The sequence below is a fragment of the Arvicanthis niloticus genome, chromosome 12, assembly GCF_011762505.2.
Source record: "Arvicanthis niloticus isolate mArvNil1 chromosome 12, mArvNil1.pat.X, whole genome shotgun sequence".
In the NCBI taxonomy this organism is placed as follows: Eukaryota; Metazoa; Chordata; class Mammalia; order Rodentia; family Muridae; genus Arvicanthis; species Arvicanthis niloticus.
The window spans coordinates 43,238,491-43,259,739 of record NC_047669.1 but is presented as its reverse complement, the minus strand read 5'-3'; the positions used below and the strand labels follow the sequence as shown (position 1 = coordinate 43,259,739).

The following is a 21,249-nucleotide window of genomic DNA, read 5'->3' as shown; positions in this document are numbered from 1 at the left end:
ACCACTTCCTCCTCCTGAGGCTGACCAAAGGTCCAACTATCAAACCATTGAAGTCCAGCAATCAAAACTCCCTTTCAGCTACCCTAATTAACATGCCCAATCAAAGCCAATCAACTCATCCTAACATGGGGTTTCCCATTTGCTCTTTATAAGCTGCCATTTGCCTGTAGGCCATATTGGTCTTCTCTATATCCAGAGACAGTCCTTTGTTCTTCTGGGCAAATATTCCACCCCCCTCTCCCTTGTTTCTTTTCCCTTTTCTCTTGTCCTTTGTCTCCTGTCTTTGTCTATTATTCCCTGCCCTTTGTCCCTCGGGGACAAATAAATCTCCTTTGTACTTTAAACTCAGCCTTGGTGTGTCTTGTACCACTACTGGTCCTTTCAATGAGTATTACCAGAGTCTATATTATGTAAATGAGATTGTCAAGGAGAGTGGGAAGTGCAGTGAACAGTAGGACTGAGCCCACAAGATGTGAACTGTTGGAGAGAGGGAATGTGGAATGCAGGATGGAAATGAATCAAGTTTGTGAGAAGCTATAATGTCACCTTAGGGATATGAATTTGTAAGGAAGCATCAGACATTGGAGTTTTTCTAGTGACAGCGTATTGTTTGTCTTAGAAAAATGGTAAAACAATTGACTTGATTGGAAGGAAATTGGTGTGAGAAAAACTTCAGATATAAAATGCATGTTTGAGCCAGTCTTTGAGGAAGTTAGTTCTATAGTTGGAATGAAGCCTTTATCTGAAAGGTGGGATGGGACTCTCTAGAAGACAACCTTTCTTGCAAAGTGGCAAGCCATGTTTCCTTTTAGAAATTGCTTTTTATTCTAGTTCTCATTTCATTGTTTCTGTTAAGACACTTAGCAATTTTCTTTATGCTCTCCCTAATTGCATCACAGATGAAATTCTTTTAGTGCATTTTCACCCATTTTTCTAGACTATGATGGGTTGTTCCTTCTCCCTCCCCACTGGTACTTTCTATTTCTTTCTCTCTCTGCTCTCTCCTCACTCCCCTCTTCTTCAGTCTCTTCTCTACCCTGCATTCCCTCCCTGTCCTTTTCCTGTCTCCCCACTCCCTCTTCTCTCTTCTTTTCCTACCCTTCCTCTTCTTCCTATTCTTTCCCTCTGTTCCCTTCTCTTTCCTTTCCTCTCTTTTTCTCACTTTCCTCCTCTAGCCTTCTTTTTCCTAACCTGTTCAGCTTTTACTCCCTTCTCCCCTCTCTTGCTTTAACTCCACTCTCCCCTCCTCTTCACCTTTCTACTTTTCATTCTCTTCTATCCTGTTGTTTCTCTCTCTCTCTCTCTCTCTCTCTCTCTCTCTCTCTCTCTCTCGCTCTCGCTCTCTCTCTCCCTCCCCCCTCCCTCTTTCTCATCCTTCTTCCCTTTGATCTTTAAAGACTTAAAAACCTTTCTTTACTCAATGAGAAATAACTTGGAAGTATAAAAATACATAAAGCAGACCTAAAACACAGACTATCAACATTATTTCCAATTCTTGTAATAAATTAGTTCTATTGATATATCTGAGCATCATTAACATTTTGAAAATGATCTTTGGAGTTCTTGGAATGTAACATATTTTCTCAATTTAAAATAATATTCTTGGCGTACGCCTTAAGCATCTGTCCACCAGAGGGCCTCTGTGCCCTCCTTTGCGAGTTCGAATCCGGCTGTCTCTATCTCCCGTGTGACTCTCTCGCTGAGTCTCATGGGGAAAAAAAAGTTTAAAATATTATTCTTCAGCTAGTGGAATCTCAACTACAGAACCTCAGGGTTGTTATTGAATCATGGTGCTATTGTCTTAGTAGTTTCTCATACACTTCTAGGTGTCAGTCATGAGAACATGCTCCTTAGTTTTTATAATTCCTGTCCAAGAACAAAAACTGGACCTTTACCAAGGATCTTATTCAAGTGACAATTTTTACTCGTTTCTAGTCTCTATTTTATATGCTTACTTGAAATAAATTGCATTAAAACACTTACATTTGGGGCAGGGAAATCATTCGTCTGGTACAGGTGCCTGCCTCTAAGCCAAGTAACTTAAATGTGGTACTGGAGGCCCACATGGTAGAAGGAGAGAATGGACTACGACAAGTCTCCTATCATATACAATGGCATTAACCATGGCATGCACATGCACTCACATACACACACCCCAGGTAAATAAGTGATAACACACATGACGCTCACATTCTTTTATCCTGTTCTATGTTATCCCAGTGGTGTCATTCCAATTTTGTTAAAATTTACAGCATCACCTTGACCTCTTTCCATATTTGTGTGTAAGAATATTTGACTTTTATTGTTACTTTATTACATTTTCATATATGACTTTGTTGTGTGCTTAATTAGTTTTTCATGTCTGGGCATTGGAGCATTTGCCCATGCACTTTAGTAGCTATATCTCTATAGATCCTTTTATTATCACAAATTTAAACTATCATTGTAGTAGTTACATAATTTGTATCAGTGATGTAGTGTCAGATTTTTCTTTGCAAACAATCTTCTAAGAAGTTAACATTTATTTTAATTTTGTGATTGGTAACTTTGGTTTGACATCAAGTATTATTTTATGTAAGATTTATCAAATGTATAATGTAATAGTTACTATTCCCTTGTTGTAAATAGTCTTTGTGTGTGTGTGTGTGTGTGTGTGTGTGTGTGTGTGTGTGTGTGTGTTTGTTTGTTTTGTTTTGCTTTCTTGAAACAATGATTCTTTGTGTAGCCCTAGCTGTCCTAGAACTAGCTCTGTATGTTATGGATTTGGTCTCCAAAATTGCACAAGAATCTGCATATCCACGTATAAAATGCTAAGGTACCCTCAGTTGGTTTTGATTGGTAAATAAAGTTGCCAGCAGCCAACGGTTGGACAGTGAAACAGAGACAGGACTTTAGTATTTCCAGGCAAGGAACTGAGGAAGGGGAAGGAGGAGAGAGCCACCATGCTGGAAAAGGAGTAAATGTCTTGCCTGAGAGATGCTGGACAGAGAACACAGTGTTATGTCCAGTTCACAAGACCCTAAGAAACCACCAGGGGCCACAACACTGATCCATGCACAAGAGAGTCTTTGGTTCAAACTCAGGTCATGACCCTCCCTGCATAACAGGTTAGGAAAGTGATGCTCTGGTCTAGGGTCTTAGGGTTTATATAAGAAATTTTGCAAGCTGGGGCTGTCAAGCCTTGATGTTATGTGTTTGGATAAATGAGTAAAGGAATGTTAACCTTCAAACTGATAGCTTTTGTTCAAATAACAAGGAGAGCCCACACATCTAAACAGGGGGACATCTTTGACCTGGAAGTGATTAACCCATACTGTTATCAGGACCAGTTTTACCTGTTGTTGCAAGCTGGCCACAGCTGTTATGTCTATTTTTGACTGCTGAGAATGCATGGTGGTCTCTTTCCCAGAGTTCAAAGGTGGGGGCCTTATCACTCCAAGAACAGAAGACAGCAGCTATCTGCTTCCTATAAGTACAGCAGCCTTTCCCAAGGTTTTACCAAGGACAGCAGCTTAAAATAGAGCTTAGAGGACAAGATGGAATCTGTCCTACTGCCTTTTGTCTCTTCAATAGCTGTCATGTAGGTGCTGGGGAACTCAGCATGAGAGGCTTCAGGTCTGTGTTGGTGTAGCCAAGATGGGATATAGGTTTTAGTAAGTAATAGCTCAAAAATATCAGAGGGGAGAGTGTTAGCCTCATGGAGATTTGGAAGTGGCTCAGCCATTGGCCTGTTTAAGGCATATTAAAATATAAGGTCGCATGTGTGTGTCTTTCATTTGAGAATACAGAATGTTGGGATGAGTAGTGACAGTGCCACTGCCAGGATGATTTGAGTAATTATTTGGAAACCTCACAGGTATCTGCCAGCCTCTGAGCACTGGGATTAAAGGTGTGTGCCACCATCACAAAGTTGAGTATGGTCTTTTACTTCCTCTTCATAAAAGTTCTTCTAGTGTTTTAGATGTTATATACTCTGTCTTCATTATGCCTGTTATAAAAAGACCTTGACTACATGCTGAATCCATCCTACCTGCGTTCACAATGATACTTTTGTTTGTTTGTATTGAGTAACATTATTTTGCAAGTATGAGTACTTGCAAAACAGGAAGTAATTCTCCTTTAACTCTGTACTCTATTCTATTTCATTTGCATTGGTTTTTTTTCTGATTAATGTCATAAGGTTTATAGAGAAGTAACAGGACATAGTAAATGTCTTCCCTTCCCTTGCCCTTTCCCGAAACTACCAATATCTTCCTAAGAATTCTCTTTGTTCCTGAGACACCTGTGCTTTCTTTTTTTCCCATGTCATATTACTTTTTATTAAGTGGCATATTTATGGAAAATAGTTGAAAATGCCTGTCAAGAGGAGTATTAATCCCCTAATGTACAGTCTTTCCAGGCAAGTCAGATGTACACATGAAAAAGACTTAAAACACACTTGCTAGAGAGAGAGAAAGTTTCGTCTCCTCAGTTTTCAGTCAAATGAAATCCACTGACAGCAGTAAGAAACACTGCCAGAAAAGATGAATACCAGTTCCCAACAACCCGTGTCCCCACTTGGTTAGAAACACAAGCAGCCTGTCAGGGACACAAAGGGACTCCCTCAGAGCACACCACAGCGCACACTTCCAGGGAATGTTTGTTTTGATGCTTTCATTAGAATTCATTTACAGTGTGAATGACATGTGATGAAAACACACACTGAATTCTAACTGCAGTGACTAAAGTCAGACCCAGGGACAGCTGAACAGATTAAAAAAAAAATTAAAATCTACTTGATTCTTTTCCCCAAGAAAGGCTGGTGAGGTAGTTTATACTGCACACAAACACCGTAAGGAATTGGTATTCCAGTTCCTTCAAGCATTGGCTAGAAGAACCATGTCCCAGCTGAGCTATCTCAGGAAGGGCCTCTCAGGAGGAATGCTGTGCAACCAGGGCAGATGGTGGAGTCTTCCTGAATGTGTTTCCTACAGGTCATTTCCTTTAACATTTTCCTGGATGACATTCTTTATTTGTGTATCAAGAGCATGTTATGGTAAAGGTGAGACACTTAGGAAGAATGTCTTTCACCATCCGTCTGTTTTGTGGGCAAAAGTCCATTGTAAGAGTCTGGCTACTCAGCTTTCGAAAACTAACCCTAAAAAAGGCCAAAGTTCTTTCAGTACTGACGTGGCAGGCATTTTAGATTTTAATTGAAATTTTTATTCTTCCAGAATAAGATTAATAAAAGAAACCCTTTAACCACACAAACATTAGTTTGTGTGTTTACTGTAACTTCTCTAGTCAATTAACTGTGTGACTGGGAAGGAAAAGTCACAGCCAACGTTGACCTTGATATGGACATTATCCTTCATATGACACAGTTATTTGACAGTTGTCCCATTCCTGAATAAGCCTAAATGATTAATTTTAACTTACTGCTAAGACTTTGCATCTGAAGCTACACAACAAGTGGGTATGAAGTGCTGAGCTTCCTGTGGTACTACTACCCGCCATCTCCCGGCCGCTTTTCAAGCCTTGTGACCAAAGCTAGTGCATAGGTTCTAATGTGTTTCCAGCCAAATGAAATGGAAACTCTTGAAAAGACTGCATCTTCTATATAAATACTACAGAACTGAGCGATCCTAATGCAAAGAAACTTGGGAAAAGCTCCAAGTATTTATAGGAAGCACAGCAACACTCTAGAAGGACGGTTTCCAGGCTCGGGCAGGGATTCCTGCCAGTGAAGCCCTTGAACCAGACAGCTGTACAAAGTGATGTGTTCACTCACTGCTTGCACTGCAAGATGATGATGTGCTTGTTGAACACACCCATTGACCCACTGGGCAGCCTAGAAACTGGTCAAACACTGGACACACAGAAACCTCTGCGGGACACATTTGGTTGCTAGTGGGTTCTTAAGAGGAAGAAAATAGAAATTCATAAATAGGTCAAACAAACTGTTTTTTGGGTTTCTGGAAAAGTGCAGCAAACTCCTGAAGGTGAGAAACAGTCCGTTGGCTGTTAAGAGAACCTTGCTTCCACAGTAAGATGGCCTGACTGTGGGAGTGAAGAATGTTCTGTTTCAGTATCAGGCACAGCACAGCATAGGAGATCTCCTCTGCACATGCAGTTAGTGTCCTTGTATTACATCTGGAAACGGGGTACAAAGGTAAGGGAAGAGTTCTTCTGCATCTGTAATTCAACTTTGATTGAACTGACAGAGAGTCACACGAGTCTTAAATGTTGTCACTGCTGTTAAGTCCATCAAACAATCAGACTGTGGAGTCTAAGAGGAAGCACACGGTTCTGGATGAGGACTCTAGCTACAATCTCTGAGATGAAAGGAGGAGCTGTCCTGTCTCTCCCATTGTAGATGTGTTCCCGTTAGAACCAGGAGGACTGAATGTCTCCCACTGCACATCTAGACAATGGTTGTACAAGATGCTGACAGTAAGGTGGTCTCCAGCTTCCACAGCACAATGCCAGTCCACAGTGCTTGGCCACGTCTCTGGTTAATGATCTAAGAGCACAATGAACTTTTGCAACTTATAAATTCTAGGCCTAATGGCATTTTCCACAAGAAGGGTTAATACATTTCTGTATTTTTTGGTTTGGGGCTGCAGACATGGCTATCATTGTGAAATGTTAAAAAAAAAAAAAAAAAAAAAAAAAATTGTTTGATCCATAAAGAAAATCCATGCTGATGTGTGAAAGGCAATTTATTCACTGAGCACCAAAAAACTGAGAAGAGAAAGAAAAGATGCCATGGCTGTGGACCACAGGGAAGTTCTGGATGCACAAGATGCCCTTTGCCAAATGGGGCTTGGCCATGAGGATCTGTGCCCATGTTCCATGGAGTCATAAGGTCGCATCTGAACACTCAGGGCTTAGGGAAAGTTTCTTTGCACCACGGTGCAAGCAAGTCCCCAGAGTATGCTGCACAGAACGACATGGTCCACAGTGGTCTTTAGACTGAAGGCCCTCCTCTAATCTACGAGCAAGTCAGAGCATAAATATTGTATGTTTCACATCAGAAGTGCAGCCTCTTCCCAGCCACAGGGCCAAGTCTATTTCTGCTACATAGCTTCGTGGTGAGTAACACTGGCCTTTCCTTTGGGTCCTACCTTTTTACTGGGGAACTGCAATGAGAAAGTTGAGCTCGGAGTGAACCCACTCCTCCTCTGTAGTTCATATTGGCAGAGCTGGCAACACCGCCCCTCTAGGAGAACCAGGAGTACAGAAGCAAATACTTCAGGGTAGTGTTTTTCCCACAAATGCAGGACCTTCTTGGTATGTAATATAGAGCAGGAACCATCCTGGGCATATTTTAAAGACTTGTCTAGGGCTTGATGACCCATTCTGCACACATCCAATATATATGCATCAGGATCTAAACAGCGTTGTCCTATGTTTTCTCCAACTTCGTATAACCTCTGGTTCTGCATCTTAATACGTTCAGATGAACCATGACTGTTCTCATACTGAAATTTCACAAGAATATCTTTGGCTTTGGTCTGACTGTTGAGCTGAATGGCCATCAAGACTTTGGACAGAAGCGGAGCGTGGACCCTTATGACACCTTCTAGCACATCAGACATTCTTCTTGAGGAAGGTGATTTTTGTGGTACCTTTGAGGTCTTGGGGTTTGAAACCTCCCACTCCAGGTTCTTCCTCCTGAGCAGCTTCTTCACACTCGGGAGCTGCTTCTTCAACAGCATGGTGGCTTCATTCATCCTTCTTACTTGGGTGATCAAGAAAGATGGGACCTTTCACAGAATTTTCTGGTACTTCAGCATCAGGCGGATGATGTGGGCTGCAGTATTGGCCAGCACCAGTTCCTCATAGTCAGAGTGCTTGCTTCTGCTGAAAAACAGGTTGGGTGCCATCACAGTGGAAATGTTCCACAGGCTCATGAGATTCTTGGATTCATTGGCGATCACTTTATTGAAGAATGTCATCAGAGCCTGGGCTGTGTCCCTGTTGGTGTCAGGCAGGGCCATGACCATGAGGTGCAAGGCTTGAAACTGTATTTTGATGCCAGGCCCTCTTTCCATCAGAGAGATGAAGGCGGGTATATATTCAACAGGGAAGAGAGAGGTGGGCAGTTCTCTGAAGAATGCTTTCAACATGACCTCAGCTTCTCTGTGACACATCTTGTCCCACTTGAACTTGTCAGCGTTGAATCTAGCATTCAGTTCTTCACGGTACTGCTTGACTTTGGGAGTACATCCCGAGAGTCGAAAGATTCCTTCGGATTCCAGACCTGACTCCTCGACTTTCTGAAAAAATTTTTGTAACATAAGGGGAACTTTCACTGCAGGGTCCTTCTTCCGGTCGTTGTCCAGAAGGACTGTCAGTGGCACTCCGAAAATCCCGTTGTCTCGGCCTCTCACTCACTCTGTTTTCTTTCTCTTCAGTTGTATCCCAAAAGCATCGAAGAAGGCCATTAGCTCAATGAGAGAGAGATGGTGCATTTTCTTCATGTATTCGGCAGACAGGTCTCCCTTCTCAGTCAACCCAAATCTTGTTTTCTGAACAATAAATTTAGTTAAGACATAGGCTTCTTTCTTAATGTCCGACTTCTTCCACTTATTTCTGTCTGGGGTCTCTGTCACCATTTCTGAGTAAGATACCTCAAAGGAAAGCTTCTGGTGGAATGTTCTTCTCTAGATAATCATCATCTTTCAACGTGCTCTGAACTGGCTGCTCAGCACCTGCAGATCCATTGGTGTGAACAGAAATATCTGGGATAGCCTCAAGTACTGACACAGATCCACTCTGAAGGGCCACAAACCTGCCTTCTTCATCCTGTGCACCATTGGATAGGGTGGTACTGTTGAGAGACGCATCATCTGGCAGAGGTCTGTTTGTCTTGGTAACTCCTGGCAGATCTTTTTCTTCCTTGGTACCTTCCAACTGAGTAGCATGCTCACAAGAATCACTAGGAGGAGATTCACTGACTCCGGAGACATCTCTGACATCCCTGACGGGTTGTTTATTCTTCTTCCTCAGAGTCTGGGTATATGTGTTGTATCTCTTTTTCACTGCAGCTGCTTGTGTCCAAGTCAATGTAGACAGGAGCGCTTTGCCGTCTTCCTCTTCATTACCAGAGATCAGAGTTGACAATCCTACATCTAGTAACCACTCTGCTTCAAGTTCTCCTTCATCCACAGGCTTGACCTCAGCAGTGGCTGTGGGCGGCTGCTCCTCCTGCACCCCCATGTTGCTTTCTTTGATACTCTCGATTTCCCACCAGAACTCTTCCACAGATGTGCTGCTGTCTACAGAGGAGTGAGTTGGAGTGGCTAAAGGCAGGAGGATGCAGGGATTCATTGGAGAGCATCCTGTTGATTCTTCGGCAGTGAAGAACAGATTTTCTGTGATTCAGATCTTGAGGCTGGAAGACACAAGTTTCTGACCTGGATCTTGGTATGGAGATCTTGAGGCATAGTGGCACCTGTGCTTTCCTATATATCTCTTCCATCTCTTGCATTTTCACCCTGCCTATAACAATGTCAACTCCCACAGGCTTAGCTTCTGACAGATGTTCTTCAATCTTGCTTTCCTCAAGAGTTGTCCTTTGCTGATAAGACTGCTGTACCAGACATTATATATGAGTTCTTGGTCAGAGTTGTACAATAAGACACCCAAAACATACAGCCTATTGCTATTGCCCCCAGAGGTGGGAGATAAGCCCCTATTACTGAAGAAACCATAAACTTCAGACATAGACAACAAAGGTCCCTGAGCTGGAATTGACCTGAATGTCCCTTCTTTGAGGACTAGATTTCATGGTAACAGAAGATACCATGTAAGCTTCCAAAGGAAGGAAGCGAGGTGTGGCATTTATGAACCACAACAACTAACATGGCACAATCACCATAAAATGCAGTAGTGGAATGCATATATTGGAACTACCCAAGGCTCTACAACCACGAATTTTCTAAATTAGTATAATTCCCAGCAGCAATCTAAACATTTGTATTTATGCCCACAAATAAGTGTGGTTTTGTTAAGTAAACATCTCTTTGCAACAGACAAGACCACTACTGGAAACCACAATCAATCAAACTTCAGAGTTCTGGAGATCTGTCCTAATGATCATTTACAAAATACATCCACATTTAAGGCTCAGGTAATATAGCATAAAAATGATGCAAAGATTGTACAAACCAGAGGATCAGGGAGTTTGCTGTTATCACTGATGAATAATGCAAGTATGTTTTTACATAAATTATTTTGAAAAATGTGTATTTGTCCACTCTTTCATATCTTGTTTTCTATAGGTGGCACCATATTTCTTCTCTACATCACTTTTCCTCTGCCTGAGCATCTGCTGTGAAACTGTTTTTCAAAGGCTTACAAGCAATGAGTTTCCTAAGAATTTGTTCATGTAGTCATTCTTCAATTTTTAATATTCTCGTGTAGGTACAATTCATGTCAAATTCTATCATTTAAATTAAATATTTTCCAGGACATTTTTGGTACATAATTTTGAAAAATGCCACTGTTAAATACTATCATATTTTATTATTTCCTATATGTGTGTGTCTCTATGTCACCTTTGAATGAAATTTTATAGATATAAATTGTATAAGAAGGGATTTTTTCTCAAGTATCTTAACTCCTATTCCTTCTAGGTTCAATTATTTCTTTTGAAAGAAACAATTGAATAAACAATGAATTTAAAAGTTTCTCATTCTTTAAAAAATGGCTAAGAAAAATTGACTTGGAATTTTGATGGGGATTGCATTGAATCTGTAGATTGCTTTTGGTAAGATGGCCATTTTTACTATGTTAGACCTGCCAATTCATGAACATGGGAGATCTTTTCATCTTCTGAAATCTTCTTTGATTTCTTTCTTCAGAGACTTGAAGCTCTTGTCATAAAGATCTTTCAGTTGCTTGGTTAGAGTCACACCCAAGATATTTTATATATTTGTGACAAGTGTGAAGGGTGTCATTACTCTAATTTCTTTCTCAGACCATTTATTCTTTGAGTAGAGGAAGGCTACTGGTTTGTTTGAGTTTATTTCATATCCAGCCACTTTGCTGAAGTTGTTTATCAGCTGAAAACGTTCTCTAGTAGAATTTTTGGGATTGCTTACATATACTATCATATAATCCACAAATAGTGATATCTTGATTTTCTCCTTCCCAATTTGTATCCCTTTGATCTTTTTTTGTTGTGTAATTGCTCTGGCTAGAACTTTGAGTACTATATTGAAGAGATAAAGGGAGAGTGGGCCTTCTGGTCTTATCCCTGATTTTGGTAGTTACTCAAAATCAATAAAGAAAATCCTTTTAAAAAGTGAAATAAATCTATCATATGACCCAGCTACAACATTCCTTGACATATGCTCAAGAGGACATATATCATCCTACACCAAAGTTAATTGTTCAGGTGTGTTCATTACTGTCCAATTCACAGTAGCCATCAAATGGAATTGACTTAAATGTGCTTCAGCAAATGAGTGGATAAGAAAATGTGTCATACACTTCTTGATCAATGAAATAACATTTAGAAATAAATGAAAGTGAAATCATGAAATGTTCAGATAAATGGACGAATGTAAAATGTGTGTATGTATTGAATGACGTAACCTAGACCCAGAGAGAAAAAAGTTATATATTCTTTCTCATTGGCAGTACCTAGCTTCAAATCCTCAGTTTCAGTGAAACAAGCAAGAAACGCTAAAGGAAATATAAGCAGAAGCTTCTTGAGAGGAAGATGTCAAGATACAGGTTATATGAACTGTAGAAAACAATAAAATAAGGGGAGGAGCTCCAACAGTGGGCTAAAGAGGGAGGTCAGCACTGAAGTAGAAGGTAAGGTGAGGGACAAATAACACAAATATTGTTTGACAAAGCCTCAAGGAATCATATTTCATTCTATTTACACAAAATTATAGACATGTGGATTATAATAATTATTATAATAATAAATATCTTCAATATGTATACATATATTTAAGATTATATATTGCTCAGGCTTACAATGCTACCCACAAGACCCAAAGACTAAAAAAAAAAATCATCACAGTAGCATGTATGACCAATCTCCATTCAAATCATTCATATGGTCAGCATAACCCAAGTAACTCCCAAATTAATGTAAGCTATTAGGTATAATATAACATAGATTGCTTCCTAGAGACAGAAGTTATAGCCCTACTTCTGGAGACACTGTATAATCAAGACATGAGTCTTAGATTACACAAACTATATCTAACCTGAAACTCTCCTTCCTGGTGATTAGCTTCCACAGTTTTAAAAATCCCACCCAAACTGTGATGTGAGAGAAGAACTTGATAGTCCTTCTCAGCTGCAACACTTATGAACCACAATAGTGACCAGCATGGCCAGATATCTCTAAAAGTGCAATAAGTAGCACTCACATGTTGGTGGTAGCCAATGTTTGTCTAATTGAACTTAAGGTTTACTCAACAGGATGAAAGTTATGCCTAGTCATCTACCAGATCCAGTGAACTCACGAACTATGCAAAACAAATCTACTACTGCCACTTTGCTAGATCAACATGATTCCTTAATACAACCTAAATCTTTTCCTTGTACCCAGAGATAAATGTAGCTACCATCCTTCATTAAAGAAACTTCTTTATGGCAAATGTAGACAATCACATAAAACCACAACTGACAAAAAATGAAAAGATAACAGATCATGGGAATCCTAATTTATCATATGATATACAAGGCCATGTGCCCTGAGTTACACAGGAGCATTAAGAGTGACAAAACAGGCTGTGAACTATCTGTAATTCTACAATAAGGAAAATGGATATGGTCTGAAGAGTAATTGGTACTATTACAAATTCTTTAGCAAGAAAATATGATGTTTTTTAAAATAAATAAATAAATATCATTCACCAAATAACTCTAGTGTCAGTGCAAAGAAACCTTTGGGACTTGATTGAAAAGTTTGAAACTTTGCAGTGTAATGGGCATAATTATTAATGTGGACTTTTAGGTCACCTCTGGGATTTTCATTCTCTTAAATGCAAACACTTCAGACCATTATACATATTTATCATGAGTTCTGACACTAGTACCATAAAGCAAAGAATATGCTGAGAAAAAATCCTCTCAGTAAAACCAGGTAAAATGGTTATTCTAATTTATTTCTTCTCTTAACTTTTGCCATCAGATATATTAGTTACTATTTATATTGTTCTGAACTTTCAACTTATTTCTGGTCTTCTGGATGAAAGGTGTATGAAAATATGGGGAAGTGTAACACAATAATTAATATGATTTTCCAAAAGGATGAGATTTTAGAATATATACAAGATCACAAATATTCAGCTAGTAATGCAAATTATTTCTGTGTTACATAACTTTACACATTGCACTTAGTTATTAGAACAATGAAATTTCAACTGTCTTCTTTGATTGTTCTAATTAAGGAAATGTAAACACATTAAGACCATCAAATTAGCACAATTATCTTTGGTAATATTTCCTAATATACCACTGATAATAGGAAACTAGAATTTCAATATTCTTTTAGAGTTTAAAAGGTTTTCTGACTAAGCATTAGAAACAAGCTTAAAAAGCAAAATTATTTATTAGATTTATCTACTATAATATAATGTAGACAATCACAATATTCTAAAGAATCATTAGAATAGATAAAGACTCATATTTCATAAGGCAAGATTTGAACATTTTCCTTTTAGATTCATTTTTATTAAATTAACTTATTTTTTCTTTACGTTTTCCCATATAATATGTTTTGGTCATATCCTTTTCTATCCCCCAGGTCTTCCCCAGTTCCTTGATTGTAAGAACCAGATGTCATAGAGGACTTCAAGAAAAGAGCATCATCAAGACTCTTCTAAAGGGTAACAATGCAATGGGCAACGATAAGCTGTCACTTGAATTTATTATTAGGATATAGAAAATAAGATCACCTGGTCAAGGACACTGACAGGCACAGGGGTTGGAATTAACTCTTATTTTTTTCTTACATCAACACATATTCTACTTCAGAATTCTGTAACAATAAGCCTCAAAATGTATTTAGTATAGTTAAAAAATTATTGAGACACATATGAGGAAAAATAAAACAACATGAATTATGTGATTAAGCAGAAAAATATACACTATGTTGATTAAGGATGATATGGCCCCACGCTTCAGAATATGACACTGGTGTTGTCTAGCAAATTGAGTTAAAATTTGGTTAAACAGTTTCACATGTAAAATGTCTTTTACAGGAAAAAAGAATTTAGACATTTGGGAAAAGGAAATACAAAAATGTCATGGGGGAAAGTCAACATTTATGAAAGTTTTTGTGACAGAAAAAAAAAAGAGAACTGAGATATAATAATCTATGAGAATGTATTTCTTCAACATCTCAAGGTTATTTCATTAAACATGAATCTCTCCCCATTATTATTAGTGATTTTTCTGCAATATCTAATATATACATTTAAAATACCTCTCATCTGGGAAAGATGTGAAAGTAATTTTGTCATATTTGTACACACCTGGTTTTAGTATTTTGGGGAGAGAGTGAGAGGAACAGTGAAAAATAGAACAAATTATTTGAGGCCACTGAACCAAATATGAGTAACTTAAATTTTTTTTGTGTCTTTACGTGGTTGCAGAAAAGTAGCCCTTTTTTAATTTACCTATCTCCCCTGGAGGTATCAAGTATTCCAGTGAATTCTGAGAGTCAAAGATAGCAATGCCTTAAGGAAAAAATAATTCTGAAAAATACAAGAGCTTCATTGCAAAGACAGTGGGTGATGTTTGGAAAGGGAATCCCCTGTCTGCTATACAAAGCAAAGTGGGAAATGGTCAGACCACAGTTGCAATCTGACATCCTTATCACTTGTCAACAGAGAAGCTGAAGATGACTGAGGACAACTACTCCTTGACAACAGAATTCATCCTCATAGGATTCTCAGATCACCCAGACTTAAAGACACTTCTGTTCCTGGTGTTCTCTACCATCTATCTGGTCACCATGGTGGGGAATCTTGGCCTGGTGGCCTTGATCTACATGGAACCTCGTCTCCACACACCCATGTACATCTTTCTGGGTAACCTGGCTCTGATGGACTCCTGCTGCTCCTGTGCCATCACTCCCAAGATGCTGGAGAACTTCTTTTCTGTGGACAAAAGGATTTCTCTTTATGAGTGCATGGCACAGTTCTATTTTCTCTGTCTTGCTGAAACTGCAGACTGCTTTCTTCTGGCAGCAATGGCCTATGACCGCTATGTGGCCATATGCAACCCTCTGCAGTACCACACCATGATGTCCAAGAAGCTGTGCCTTCAGATGACCACAGGAGCCTACATAGCAGGAAACCTACATTCCATGATTCACATAGGGTTCTTATTCAGGTTAACTTTCTGCAGGTCTCATGTAATCAAGCACTTCTTTTGTGATGTCCTTCCACTATACAGACTCTCGTGTGTTGATCCTTATATCAATGAACTGATGATACTCATCTTTGCTGGTTCAGTTCAAACTTCTACCATTACTATAGTCTTGATATCCTATTTCTGCATTCTCTTTACTATATTCACAATGAAGTCCACAGAGGGAAGAAGCAAAGCCTTATCCACTTGTGCATCCCACTTCCTGTCTGTTTCAATATTCTATGGGTCTCTTCTCTACATGTATATTCGACCGAGTTCAAGTAATGAAGAGTATAAAGACATACCTGTTGCAATTTGTTATACTTTAGTAATTCCTTTATTAAACCCATTTATTTATAGTCTGAGAAATAAGGAAGTAATTAATGTGATGAAAAGAACAATGGAGAGACAATTGTAACATTCTGAATACAGCTCTTTGAAAATTAATTTGTCCTTCAAATAAATTTATGGATACATTAAAAGAAGGCAGAAAAGTACATCTTTGTAATATTTTACATTATATAATAGAAATAGAATGCAATTTATTCAAATTAGTTCAGTAGGAATGAGATTACTAACATTTACTTCACAATCTTAGCGACTAAATATGTTAGATGTCATAAGAGTAATTAATCAGCTCTTGACAAGTCCTACAAATTTTAGAAATGGCATGTGTAATGGTAGCTTCTTTATTAATTATTGATAGGACTTTTGATCCAAAAATCACAAAGTAAAATATCAAAGAGATTGCAAATTCTTGTCAGTATTATTATCATTATTATTTGTTTTTATAGTCCATCTGTTATCTTATTCCGGGTCTATCCCTCTGACTGTTCCTCATTCCATTCCTTCTTTCCTGTCTACAAGATTATGTTCCCAACCCCCAGTCCCAACCCCTCCAGCCCTCTCACTCCTTAAGGCCTCAAATCTCTTAAGGGTTAGGTGCATCTTCTTTCACTGAAGCGAGACCAGGCAGTCCTCTGCTGTACGTGTCAGGGGCCTTGTACCAGCTAGTATATGCTACCTGATTGGTGGCTCAGTGTCTGAGAAATCTCAGGGATTCTGGTTAGGTAAGGCTCTTAGTCATTGTTCTCCTCAACTTCTTCCAGCTTTTTCCTAAAGTCAACCACAGGGGTTCCCAGCTTCTGCCCATTGATTGGGTGTAAGTATCTGCATCTGACTCTTTCAGCTGCTTGTTGGGCCTCTCAGAAGGCAGCCATGCTAGGCTCCTGTCTGTAAGCACATGGTAGCATCAGTGATAGTGTCAGGCCTTGAAACCTCCCCTTGAGATGGATCCCAATTTTGGCCAGCCATTAAACCTCCTTTCTCTCAGTCTTGTCTCCATTTTTGTCCTTGCAGTTCTTTTAGACAGGGTCAATTCTGAGTTCGAGTTTGTGACTGTGGGAATGCAAACCCATTCCTCCACTTGATGCCCTGTCTTTCTACTGGACATGGACTATACAAGTTCCCTCTCCCCACTGTTGAGCATTTCATTTAAGGTCCTTCTCACCAAGTTCTTCTCTAATAAATTTTTTCTTTAAATTTCCGTTATTTTGAAGTTAACTATTTGCTTGTGTATAGTTTTAACTTTATTTTTGCAGATTATGTGATCAATTTTGGAAAAGGTTCCATGATGTACTGAGAAGAAGGTATATTCTTTTGTTTTTTGGTAAAAAGTTGCTGGAGATATCTCTTAGATCCCTTTGATTTATAATTGTTAGTTTCACTATTTTCCTGTTTAGTTTCTGTCTCAATGACCTATCCACTAGTGAGAGTGGGGTGTTGAAATCTCCCACTATTAATGTGTGGGGTTCAATGTGTGATTTAAGTTTCAATAATGTTTCTTTTACAAATGTGGGTGCCATTGTGTTTGGGGTATATATGTTTATAATTGAGATGTCACCTTGGTGGATTTATTTTCATAAGTATGAAATATCCTTTCCTGTCTCTTTTGACAAATTTTGATGAAAGTATATTTTATTAGAAATCACAATGTTTATTCAAGCTTGCTTCTAGTGTTTGTCTGTTGGAAAATTTTTTTCCAGCCCTTTACTCTGAGTTCATGTCTATCTTTGTTGCTGAGATGTGTTTCCTGTAGCTGCAGAATAATAGATCCTGTTTTTGCATCCATTCTGTTAGCCTGTGTCTTTTACTGGGGGTTTGAGTCCATTGATGTTGAAAAATATTAATGACCAAAGATTCTTAATTCCTGTTATTGTTATGTTAATGGGAGTGTGGTGTGTGTTTGTGTGTGTGTGTGTGCATGTGTGTGTGTGTCTGTGTGTCTGTGTGTCCCTTATTTGGCTTTCATTGGTGTAAAAATAATTCTTGTGTTTTCTTGTGTGTTATTAACCTACTTGAGTTAGAGGTTTTTTTTAAATATTTTATGTAGAGTTGCATTTGTAGGTAGATATTGTTTAAATTTGACTTTGGCATGGAATATCTTTTTTTCTCTGTCTATGGTAATTGAGAGTTCTGCTGAGTGTAGATGTCTGGGTTGGCCTCTATTAGAATATCTGTTGAAAAGTCAAGTATAATTCTTGTATGTTTGTAGGATTTTTTTGTTTTAGGTTGGGGAAATTTTCTTCTATGATTTTGTTGAAAATATTTTCTGGTCCTTAGAGCTGGGACTCTTCACCTTCTTCTATTTCTATTATTCTTAAGTTAGGTCTTTTCATAGTATTCAAATTCCCTAATTGTTTTGTGTCATGGATTCTTTTGAATTTAACAATTGTTTAACTGATATACCAATTTCTTCTATTGTATCTTCTACACCTAAAATTCTCTCTTCCATCTTCTGTATTCTGTTGATGATACTTGTGTCTGTTATTCTGGTCTCTTTCCTAGGTTTTCCATCTCCAAGATTCCCTCAGTTTGTGTTTTCTTTATTGCTTCTATTTCCATTTCAGTTCTACAATTTTATTCATTTCCTTTACTTTCCTGTATTTTTTTAACTTACACACCTTACATTCTGCACAATGACCAACTCCAGGGCACCCCCTTCTACATACCTTCCCCCCCATCTGTCCCTTCCCTTCTCCTCTGAGTGGCTGGGACCTCCCTGGGTTTCTCCCCATCCTGCCACATCAAGTCTTTGAGCCTAGGTGTATTCTCTCCCACTGAGGCCAAACAAAGCAGGCCAGCTAGAACACATCCCAAAGACATGCAACAGCTTTTGGGATAGCCCTTACTCCAGTTTTTCAGAACCCACATGAAGACCAAGCTGCATATCTGCTACATATAAGGAGGAAGGACTAGGTCCTGCCCGTATATGTTATTTGGTTGGTGGTTCAGTCTCTGAAAACCCCAAAGGTCCAGGTTAGTTGACTCTGTTGGTCTTCCTGTGGAGTCCCTATCCCTTTGAGCTGCAATCCTTCCTCCTATTTTTTCAAAAGAGTCTTCAAGCTCCATCCACTGTTTGGCTATGGTTGTCTGTACATGTCTGAGTCAGCTGCTGGGTGGAGCCTCTCAAAGAACACTAATGCTAGATTCCTGTTGAAAGATATAGAAAACTTATGAAAAGTATAGAAAGTTTTTATGACCCCTATACCTGAGCCAAAAAATTGCAGGCCAGCCGGTTCACTAGTTCCACAAAGAAAGCAGAACTAAATGTGAGATTTTAGGTCTTCACTGTCCTGGGATACATTCTACAGGCCAGGAGGAGCACATTATTCCTGAGTCAGAGAACACTTGCTGGATTAACATTCAGGAGAGGAAGGGAGAGGCTGATTAACATTCCTCAGACCTCGGGGAAGAGAACCTACCTGTGGGTGGGAAAGGCTGAAAGCACGGATGGTTGGGCAAGGTTACATTCTTGGGAAAGATGAGTGTACAAGATGTTTCTGCATGACCCTGACTGAATTATGGGTTGGGACTTTCTACTGTTTTTATGTTTCCTTAGCTACCCCTTCACCCACTCCACCCCACCCCCGGTTTGTGGGCTCCCCTATATAAGACCTCCCCTAGCCAGGCTGTCTTGTAAATTCCTCTGCTCCCGCAAGAGTTATAAATTGACCATCAGCCGGTTGATCCCGAAATATACCTCTTGCTGATTGCATCTAGATCAGTGTCTTGTGAATTATTGGGTGGTCGTGACATCCCAAGACTTGAGTGAGGGTTTCCCCTCTTGGGGGGTCTTTCACTGTCTACAAGCATAACACAGTATCATTAATAGTGTCAGAGATTGGTGCTTGCCCATGGGATGGGTCTCAAGTTGGGCCAGTTATTGCTGGACTATTACCCCAGTCTCTGCTCCAACCTCCATCCCTATATCTCTGTAGACAGGATAAATTTTGGGACAAAAGTTGTGGGAATGGGTTGGTGTCCCCATCACTGGGGCTCCTGTCTCTATATAAAAGGTGGCCTCTTCAGGTTCCAAATCCCTACTGCTATGAGTCACAGTTAGACTCACCTTCCATTGATTCTTTAGAGTCTTCATTATTCTGTGTCTCTGTCTCATCCTGGAGATGACACCTACCTCCTCACCTCTGTCAATTGGAGATTTCCATTAATTCTCATGGCCATTTGGCCATCACTCCTGTTCAACCCCAACCTGATCCTGAGCCCTCCCATTTCCTTCCCCATTCCCTCTCCCAACCAGCTGCTCCCTCCATCTGCCTCCTATCACTATTTTATTTCCCCTTCTAAGTGAGATTCAAGCATCTTCAATCCTGTATTTTATGGCTAATATCTACTTATAAGTAAGTATATACCATGCATGTCCTTTTGGGACTAGGTTAACTCACTTAGGATAATATTTTCAAGTTCCATCCATTTGCTTGCAAAATTCATGACATCTTGATTTTTAATAACCAAATAGTAGTCCATTGTGCAGATTTACCACATTTTCTGTACCTGTTCTTTGGTTGAGGGACATCTGGCTTGTTTCTAGTTCCTGGCTATTATGAATAAAGCTGCCATGAATGTAGTTGAGCAAGTATCTTTGTAAGATGCTGGAGCATCTTTTGTGTATATGCCTTGAGTAGTAAAGCTGAGTCTTGATATAGAAGTATTCCCAGTTTTCTGAGAAGCCACCAAATTGTTTTCCACAGTGGTTGCTCAAATTTGCACTCACAACAGCAATGAAGGAGCATTCTTCTTGCTCCGAATCCTCAACAGCATGTGTTATCTCTTGAGTTTTTGATATTAGCTATTCTGACAGTGTAAAGTGAAACATTGGTGTTCTTTTGATTTGCATTTACCTGATGACTAAGGACTTTGAACATTTCTTTAAGTGTTTCTAGGCCATTTGAGATTCCTGTTGAAGGAGTGGATACAGAAAATGTGGTACATTTACACAATGGAGTACTATTCAGCTATTTAAAACAATAAATTTATTAAATACTTAGACAAATGAGTGGAATTAGAAAATATCATCCTGAGTGAGGTAACCCAGTCATAAAAAGAACACTCATAGTATGCACTTTCTGATAAGTGGATATTAGCCCGAAAGCTTGGAATACCCAAGATACAATTCATGGACCCCCATGAAGCTCAAGAAGAAGAAAGACCAAAGTGTGGATGCTTCAGTCCTTCTTAGAAGGGATAACAAGATACTCAAGGGATAAAATATGGAGACAAACTGTGGAACAGAGACTGAAGAAAAGGCCACACAAAAACTATCCCACCTAGGAATCCATCCCATATACAGACACCAAACCCAGACACTATTGCAGTTTCCAAGAAGTGCTTGCTGACAGGAGCCTGATATTGTAGAGTAAAAAATTATAAAGACCATTTTATGAAATATATACAAGCTTTTTCTTTACCCTAGACCTGAGCAAAAGAATGCAAGTTCCAGAAAGTGGAACTGGATGTAAGATTTCAGGCCTTCATTGCCCCGGATACATTCCAGGTGGAGGACATTATCCCTGAATC

At 39.2% G+C, this 21,249-nt stretch overlaps 1 protein-coding gene and 1 pseudogene across 1 annotated transcript; one reads left to right on the top strand and one right to left on the bottom strand.

Annotated features, from left to right (window-relative positions):
* Positions 1 to 7,058: 7,058 nt before the first annotated feature.
* On the bottom strand, positions 7,059 to 9,355 carry LOC117717621 (rho GTPase-activating protein 28 pseudogene; annotated as a pseudogene).
* Positions 9,356 to 13,007: 3,652 nt separating this feature from the next.
* LOC117718080 (olfactory receptor 5K1-like) lies at positions 13,008 to 17,697 on the top strand. The gene is given in 4 exon segments (XM_076943040.1): positions 13,008 to 13,099; positions 13,763 to 13,844; positions 14,850 to 15,763; positions 15,765 to 17,697. Coding segments are annotated over 2 exon segments (951 nt in total). The 5' UTR covers positions 13,008 to 13,099; positions 13,763 to 13,844; positions 14,850 to 14,860; the 3' UTR covers positions 15,813 to 17,697.
* Positions 17,698 to 21,249: the final 3,552 nt, after the last annotated feature.